This window comes from Oryza glaberrima, chromosome 2, assembly GCF_000147395.1.
Source record: "Oryza glaberrima chromosome 2, OglaRS2, whole genome shotgun sequence".
NCBI classification, from domain to species: domain Eukaryota; kingdom Viridiplantae; phylum Streptophyta; class Magnoliopsida; order Poales; family Poaceae; genus Oryza; species Oryza glaberrima.
The window spans coordinates 28,873,937-28,882,965 of NC_068327.1; the positions used below are offsets into that span (position 1 = coordinate 28,873,937).

Consider the following 9,029-nt stretch of genomic DNA (forward strand, 5'->3'; position numbering starts at 1 on the left):
TTCTACCTATATTGTATGATTAAGTTGTGTATAATTTAGTGCTAAGCTGTATTTAAGACGGCAGGAGTAACATATAAGGATGTGTTCTTTCCTTTTCCCAACTTCTACCCTTATTTTCTGAGCGCATGTTTTTTAAATTGCTAACCAGTGTGGTTTTTTTTTTTAAAAAAAAAATTCTATTGAAAAGTTTACAGGAAGAGAAAGCAGCCTCCGTAAAAAAAACATGCCACGACGGCGGTCGCTGTAAACATGACTCCGACTCAGGACAGCGATGGTGATAAAGCAACTTTGCTCTGCAAGCTTTATGTAACTGCACGGAAAGGGAGAAATTCAGTTCAAGTGCTGATATAAAGTGTTACATACAATGTGACGCTACAACCTACAACATCGGCTTCTTGACAAAATTTTCTGCTGCACACTTTATTACACTAGTTTCTCGTGTGACTGCACCTCTACAAGCTGGCGCATATGATGCTTCCCAGCAACAGGATGTTACACAGTTACAAATAGTACAGGTACAAGATATACATTACAATGCCACCTTCCAATTCTGAATAACTGAATTCATACATACCCATCTCCTCCCGTGTGAAGTAGAAGTTGCTTCGCAACAAGAATGGACCATAACCTCTATTGCAAAATTGGCTAGCTAGCCTGAATAATTTCCTCAGATGGCAATTTAATTCTTTGTAGAGGAGCCTCAAATCTGTACAAGTTGAACTTCGTGTATACCTCCTGTATCCCCATTTGGCAAAAATGCCTTAAGGATATCAAATTGCATGCGATTGATGTGGTGTAATATTGGTCAATGTAATGCTGTTCAATGCCCATTTGCTATGAGATGGAAGTCCTCTTTTATTTGATATATGGCCTTCCAGTTCTCAATTTCCTCCCTTCATAACCAAATGAATTGACATTTCAGTATAATTCAAATGAATTAAACAAGCGGAAAAAAAATTCAATTATCTTGAGTTAAAGCTGAATAAACCCAAAAAAATATAAAGTTTGAAAGAACACATATAAGCTTATGACTAACCGTAAGCAGTGACCAATAGAATCATAATGTAGAAGAGCAATAAGCTTGCGTTTTCCTTCAGTTCTATGGCCGACACCACGCTTCACGACAGGCAGCTGCTTTATTCCTCTGGCCTCCATAAGATTTTTTGCAGTGGTCAAATCAGTATCAGGAAAGCAGGTTAGCAATCCACGTTCATTCCCCTCGTACTGGAATCCTCGAGTAAGACACAATGATATGGTTGAAGAATTTTCCTGCAACATCTCCATTAATTAGTACACATTCCTTGCCAGCCTGTGTAAATTGTTTTGTTTTTACCTTTCAGAGATAGAAAGCATGTACATTCAATTTAGAATTCATTTTAAGCTATCGCATTAAATGGCAATGGTTTAAACAAAATCAGTGTCCAGCCTAGACCAGACCAAGTGAAATGATGCGCACCAATTCATTACTTATTTATGTAGAACTATTCTAATGGAAATACATATTTTCACCATTCAAACGTACAGCGGGCTTGAGCTGGTCTCCACTTGTGAAACTGTCCCCATGTAATTCAAATCCCATACGGCGAATATCCCCTAATGTAACAATTCCTTCGAGAAAATCTTCACAATCCACAACAAGGCCGCAATTTTGCTGCTTATCATGCAAAAGCTTGAGAGCTTCTGTCACCATGGCAGATGTTGGAATTTTAACATAGCTCTTTGACATGGCCTGGGAGACCTGGTAAAAGAGTTCAAATGACAAATTAGGATAGAGTTAACATAATAACATGTACTTCTATTGAAAATTGAACACACCATTGCATCAGCTAGACCGTTAACAATAAGAATTAGAGGCCTACAAACCTTCAAATCATCTAGAAGCATTTCCTCATTATAGGTGTCATAGTTATCAGTCCGTAAGCTAGTGAGCTCAAGATCATTTACACTGTCACCTCGCCTCCAGCTTTTACTATTTCTATCTTCTGAAGAAAGTGAAGAATAACCACGCCTGGGTGTTCTAAACCTAGATGGTTCACCATCCTTTGATTGGTTTACTACAGAAGGAACCCAGATTGCTAACCCAACTGCTCCCTGTTGGACAATAAAAAATAAGTGCATTAGTTTTGATAATGCAATAGTGAAACATAAAAACACAACATTTATGTCCTCTTCTAGACATCATGATGTGACAAAAGAGAAAGACTATATCAAAACAAAACAATGGGCATACTACATAAACAGTCATACTTACCATGAGAGGAAGCAAAATCCTGTAGTCCTTTGTCAGTTCAAAGAGAAGCAGCACTGAGGTCAGTGGGACTGAACAGACTGAAGCTAGTGTAGCAGCCATTCCAACCTGGAGTTCTGACAATTAGTTTTTGTATATACAAGGATGTAGAAATAACAGTATTGCTTCAAGCAATATGAAAAAAAAAAAAGGAAAACAGAGCAACTTACTAGAGCATAAGCTTGTGGCTGTGCAACAGCAGCATTACCAGGTACAGCAGAATTTATCAAATATCCAGCTGACCCTCCAAAAACAGCTCCAACAGCAGCCCCAATCATTAGGCTTGGTGCATATAGCCCACCCACAAGGCCAGATCCCTTGCAAAGGGCAGTTGCAACTACCTTTGCAGCTGCAAGCTGAGTTAACAACCATATACCAGGAGCAGAAGCACTTTTCCCAGTATGTAGTATTTCTTCAACATTTGTGAAACCCCAGTATAGAATGCCAGGATATTTGAGAGCTATGAGGCCAGCTCCCAGTCCACCCAAAGCAGGGTATACTACAATAGGAAAATCGTATCTTTCTTTCAAGTATCCAAAAAAATTCGAAAACCATACAACCAACCGGCCAAATACCACACTGACCGCTCCACAAAGCATTCCTAAGATGAGATATAAAGGTAGCTCTGCAGAACAGAAAATGAGACGACAGAATATCCTTTAGAACCTATGCTGTTCATATACAACAATACAAAAGGAGAGAAAATTATTCAACCAAGAAGCCATGTCAAGATAATAGAAAAGTTGGGTTTGTGTGAATAACTTATAAAAGTAGGGCAAGTGCTGCTAAACTTTATGATAACATCATCTCTGAAACATATTACTATAGGCCTCAACAAAATGGAGATAGCATATTAGGGCTTGATGAACCAAGAATTGGTAGTGGTGCAAGTGGTGTATCATAACATGATAAAAATTGGTAGTGTTTGTTACCGTAGTTAATAGATGAATCTTCAATCTTAAAGATAAAGGTAAAAAGAATCAGGGGAGATACCGGCAGCAGATTTTAGCTCATATGCTGGCACTATAAAAGCTGGCCTTTCTCCAAGCAGAACATTTGACACAGTAGATGATATAACAGAAGCCAATATTATCATTGCAGTTGTAAAAGGAGGTGAATTTTCTGCTTTCAGTGGCCTCAGTACAGTTTCAATGGCAAAGAAACACCCAGCAACTGCTGCATTGAAGCCTGAAAACACACAACACAAGAAACAGTATATTAGCAAGCGCTAACAACAAAAAGGCCAAAAGGGTAGGAGCAAAATCAAAATGTTAAATTTTAGAGTTACATGGGAGTCGTGAAATACAATATTTCAAGTTATTTTACAAAGATATCCGAAACAATACATGTTAACTATAAATGATATCCAATTTACATGGAATTGCCATTATGTAATACATCCTTAAATAATAATTGTAAGGTGCTAGCTATCGAAGTCATGATATTCTACTAAGGAAACAGGTACGTAATCATCAATGACATACCTGAAGCAATTCCAGCAGCAGCACCAGCAGCTACAAGAGCAATCCGCCTCTCCCTGTTATTCTCCATCATTTCCGAGCACCCATTTGCACATGATTTGCCAATATCCACACTAGGACCTTCAGGCCCCAGTGAGCAACCAGTACCTAGAGTTACAGCAGCCTGGACAGCATTTACAGTTGGAAAGATTGCCGCAAGGAAATTGATTCCTTGTTTCTGAGGCGGTTTCACGAGTTTAAGCTGATCAAATATCTCAAGCAACCCATGCATCATTCCTACAACAACGCCTCCTGTCACAGGGATCAGCAGTATTCTGTGCCAAGTATCAGCTAGCCTCTGAAGGCGGAGCCAAGCTGCACCTTCATTGGGGGTACCTGCCCAAGCCCATTCATGGATGACATGAACCTAAAAATACCATAACAGGAGCTGTCTATAGAATCAGTCATGCAAGGCAGAACTGAAAAATCTCAACCTTAACTTACATTGGAATCACTTGGAAGGTTTTAAATTTTAACAAAATTTATCGCGTTTTGAGCAACCGCAGATACGATGTGACATAAGGCTTTTCATTTACTGCTTTCAGTGCTCTGTTAAGTTGCTTTGAATTTGCGCACTTAAATGAAACTGATTTTGCATCATTTGGGTGAATTTATTTGCACTAGTTTAGTTTGCACAAATAAACGGATCAAAATCACATTTGCAAAGTCCCTTGGGTTCACATTTGCTAGCATCCATGAACTACGTTTAGATCCTATAAATGATGAGCCTCACTCCGGTGCTTTCTACTTGCAGAGGATAGTCAAGTTTCCAGTCTGTGAGCAGAACCAGTGAAATGCTCACCCCACGGTTAAACGCGGCGACGCAAATGCCGGTGGCGAGCCCGAGGAGGCAGCCGATGAGCAGCAGCGCCCACTCCGGCGGCGCCCCATCCCCGAGCTCCTCCCCGACCCTCTCCCTCTGCTGCGGCGACGACGTCGGGGACGGCTCGGGGCGATCGAGCTGCTGCGGCGGCTGCTGGCTTCGACGCCCCCCGGATCCGCGCGCGGAGAGGCGGCGGTCGAGGTGCCGCAGGAGGCCACGCACGCCGCCGCTCCGCCTCGGGGAGGCGGTGACGGTGGCCTCCCCCACCGCCTCGACGTCCGCGTGCTGGTTGTGGTGGTGGCCACCGACAGCCCGCGGAGATGGGCACGGCGACGATGAGCCGGACCCGGCGCCGGCGCCGGCCGCGGGGTGGGATCTGAGGAGCGAGGCGTGGTCGTCGTCCTCGCCGCCGCGGGACGACATGTCGGCGGGCGGCGGCGGAGTCAGCGGAGATCTGAGGGGCGCGGAGGAATGCGGCAAAGCGGAGAAGTTGACGCGCGCGGGACCGAGAGGAAGAGGAGGGAGGGGGAGAGACGAGAGAGCCGACAGTGCGAGACAGTCGTCGCGGCCGCGCGAGATCGATGGCGAGCAAAGCAGTGCAAACGGCTGGGTGAATCTTGTGCGGTGCGTGGCGGTGCCGGTGGTGGTGGTGCCAGATTCGTGGCGTGCAGTGAGACCCGGATCTTCCGCCCTGGGGCCTGGGGGCGAGTAGTGCACGTGCCGGTGCCACATGCTAACAAGCCAACTATTGTGTTCTTAAAACGGAAGGGACCATGACTTTCACCCATTAGAGCATCTCCTGTGTAGGAGTAAAATAGAACCAAGTAATCCCTCCGTCTAAAGAAAAATAATAAACACTGGTTTTTATGTCCAACGTTTGACCATCCATCTCATTTAAAAAAATTATGAAAAAAATTAAAAAGACAAGTCACACATAAAATATTAATCATGTTTTATCATCTGACAATAATGAAAATATAAATTATAAAAAAAATTTCATATAAGACGGATAGTCAAAGTTGGATACGGAAACCCAGAGTTTATTTTTTTTTAGACGGAGGGAGTATACATGAAAAAAAAAAAATGGAGAAAACCACACTGTAACAACCGATTGTTACTCGTCAGATAAAAATCGATCACAAACAAAGAATAGAACTCAGCGACGAAAAAGGTGGTATGCAGCCGTTGTGGCCGACGGTGCAAGGGACGATGGATGCATCTGATTAGAGATTCATTTTCTAAGTGGGTCTCATGATCGATTTCAAATGTTGCAGCTAACAAACTAAACTTTTGTTCGACCCAGTAATCGAACCAGGAGTGTTTGTCCCTTTAGTGTTTAAATTCAAATCCTCATAGATATTTTTCCCCAAAGAAAACCTCTGAAAAGAGATGGATTTTTCTTTTCATTATAGAAGAAAAGAGTTAACTTGTTTATTAAAAATCCCTAGAACTTTATAACTGCATAATTAATTGGAGCAAAATTGACTAAAACGCCTCCATGGAGAACACAACAAAAATTACATTAGACAATACCCCTCCATCCTAAAAAAAAAAAGACCAATCCTACCTACGAACTTGGACACATATGTGTCTAGTTTTGTAGATAGAAATTCGTTTTTCTCTGGGACGGAGTAGTACAACATAACCTGATGACCTATAACTAAAGAGAGCAGTCAGAAGTAGGGGTGGGCATTCGGTCTAACCGAAAATTTTGGTCTCGGTTTTCGGTCATTTCAGTTTTTGAAAAGTAAAGACCGAATTTCAACGCAAAAATGTCAGGACCGACAAATTCGGACTTGGTCTCGGTCCTGACCGAAATTCAACAATATTTTTATATATGCAAAGAAATAATGGAAATTTTCAACACAAAAATCACAAAAAAAAAATTTCTTAAGCACGTCTCTTATTAGGTTGCATGTCTAGAAGAAGTAGGGATGTGAAAACTATAGTTTAATTCTATTGAATTTAGTAAATTGTAGGTTGTATTTAGACTTTTTTTTTTGTTAATTCGGTCTTTTCGGTCTATTCGGTTAACCGAGGAAACTAACCGAATTGACCGAACAAAATTCGTCTTTCACTGCCTAGGAACGAATTTCTTGGTCTCGGTCTCGGTCTTTCAGTTCGGTCTTTTTCTGCCTACTCCTAGACACAAATGATCGTTGCTAAGCTTAAAGTTAATCAAAGAGATATGGGTGTGTTTGGATCCTAGACTAGCAACATTCTTTCCTTGTTAAGCTAGGTTAGGTATTTGGTAATTACTTTTAAAATTAGCTTTGCTTATCAAACTAGTCTACTTTGGCTAGAAAATCCTTATCCATCTAGGAGAGTTAAATTGGATATCCATCATCAAGCTCCTGAACGAGCAGTCTTGCTTTGGTAGGCTATATAGCTTGGTAGCTCCCTCCGCCGCCTCTCTTATCCGCCGCCTCTCTTCTCCCTCCGGCGGCGGTGGTGGCGTCGGCGGCCGCCGATTTTTTTTTTTGCAATTTTTTTCATGGCTATTGCTAACTGAATCGGATTGTGTATGGATGAAAAACGGACGAAAATTAGATGTGACGACTGAAAAAATACGAATATTTATATTAGTGATAGAAGTAGAGGGAAATACTATACAAGCCTTGGACCAGATAAACTTGGGCTCTGATATTGCTTGCATTTAGGCAACTGGAAAGGGACACAGCCCAACAAACAATTGTGTCTCTTTAAGTGCAACTAATGGGCTATAAACCTGTGGGCTAGCCGGATATACATTGTAGCCCATCTAATAATTTTCTGACGTCGCCCCGTCGTCTCCTCCTCCTCCTCCTCCTCGCGGCACCAAACCAACGCAAAGACGCTGCATGTGGTGGCGTGCCGCCGCCCGTTGCGGGACGAAGCCTAAGCTATGTCAAGCTCTCAACTCGCGACAAGGGGTTAATTAAGGGCATGTTCACTTTTATGTCAAAAAAAACCTTACCAAATTTTAGCATTGCCGAAATTTTGGCAACTGTGCCAAAATTTTAGCAAATTTTGGTAAGTTGCCAAAATTTTAGCATAGTTGCCAAAATTTCGGCAACTTGCCAAAATTTCTTATATAGTTACCAAATTTTGACAGCAAACTAAATGTGGCCATTTTTTTTGGCAACTTTACCAAAATTTGGTATGGTTTAAAATGACATTAAAGTGAACAGGCCCTAACACAATAAGTTGCCGCGCCATTGTATTAGCGGCGTATACACGCACTATACCAGCTACACCTAATACTATACTACTTGTACGAGTATACGTACCTGCTGCCAATGGACGCCATGGATGATTCTTTCTGGTGGTAACTAACTAACTTCTTCGATAATGTGGGCATGATTTCTTGGTGCCCGAGCGCGCTTTAGCTTCGGGACATCTCACGTGGTTGGTAAGATGGTCATTTCCTTTGCTGGTGACGGTCGTCTCGCCGGTTGGTACTACGAGCCTGATCGACGAGAGATTATATTCTTAGACAGTCTCTCATGGTTTTCAGCTAGGATATGTGCATAAGGCCATTGTCTTTATAATTTGCCCCCATCGCCGGAGGAGGCTTAGTGCTGAAGCTTCGGAGAAAAAGATGGTATATTCATCGATCGATCGACTAAATCACGCATGGGAATCTCTTTCTCTCTCTCAATCTGATCAATCACTCTCTCTGATAACTGAATTTCCACCAACGAACATGATAGCATTATGCTTTCCTTGATGAGTACTATATCGATGGGTAGGTTCCCTTTCTTCTTTCTCTATGATTTGGACTGAGACTATGTATGAGTAGTAGTTAGTACGTACTAGTTCAGATTAAAAATTCTGTTATTTTGGTCGGGCCTGTTCTAACTTGATTATTTTGGACGGTTGCTCAAGCTAGCTTACTATTAGCAGTCACTAACCACTGCAGTCTACAGATTGTGAAAGCGGTACTACGATTTTTCAACTTTTAGTCATTTTTAAAAGCTTATTTTATAAATAGACCCGTAAAAAAACTTATTTTCAAAACGGATCCTTTTCTCGGTGCCATGGTTGTTGGCACCGAGGTCCAACATCTCGGTGGTGCCAACGTTAGCATTGACGCTTCACCCCGTCGAAGCTAAGTCACCAATACGAAGGGGGACGACGACAATGACAGCACCAAGGACCTGTTGTTTTTTCTTTTATTGGAAAGGGATACAATGTAAATATTTTTTTTCTTATAAATAGGTCTTGATGTCATTTTAAGTAGTGTAGATAGGTCCTCAATGCCAATGTCATTTGCGTCATTCCCCTTTATATTAGTGAGTTAGCTTCCATAGGGGTGTAAGGGTGTTGGCACTAATATCGTTGGTGTCGAGATTGTTAACGACCAAATTTGGTAATATCAGCATTGGAAAAGGAGAACGGCACAAGATTTTAGCCGATT

The 9,029-nt window shown here is 41.9% G+C and overlaps 1 protein-coding gene across 2 annotated transcripts; it reads right to left on the reverse strand.

The window, feature by feature from the left end:
* Nucleotides 1–217: 217 nt before the first annotated feature.
* LOC127764016 (chloride channel protein CLC-f-like) lies at nt 218–5,334 on the reverse strand. Of its 2 annotated transcripts, XM_052288822.1 has the most exons (9): nt 4,610–5,330; nt 3,772–4,174; nt 3,281–3,475; nt 2,458–2,912; nt 2,252–2,356; nt 1,864–2,091; nt 1,523–1,738; nt 1,037–1,269; nt 218–893 (listed from the first exon to the last, which is right to left on the reverse strand). In XM_052288822.1, exons 1-9 carry the CDS (start codon nt 5,051–5,053, stop codon nt 821–823), a joined length of 2,352 nt encoding a protein of 783 aa, XP_052144782.1. In that variant the 5' UTR covers nt 5,054–5,330; the 3' UTR covers nt 218–820. The 2 variants fall into 2 exon arrangements, with proteins under 2 accessions (XP_052144782.1, XP_052144783.1); XM_052288823.1 differs by lacking the exon at nt 218–893 and having other exon boundaries at nt 1,081–1,269; nt 1,510–1,738; nt 4,610–5,334.
* Between the last annotated feature and the right edge of the window lie 3,695 nt (nt 5,335–9,029).

Bases quoted from the DNA above. Each gene is read 5' to 3' on its own strand.
- LOC127764016 (XM_052288822.1), bottom strand. From the start codon at position 5,053: ATGTCGTCCCGCGGCGGCGAGGACGACGACCACGCCTCGCTCCTCAGA. The intron at 2,913-3,280 runs GTATCTCCCCTG...TCTGTTCTGCAG, and splicing joins TGAGCTAAAATCTGCTGCCG to AGCTACCTTTATATCTCATC. The intron at 894-1,036 runs GTTAGTCATAAG...TTGGTTATGAAG, and splicing joins TCTATTGGTCACTGCTTACG to GGAGGAAATTGAGAACTGGA.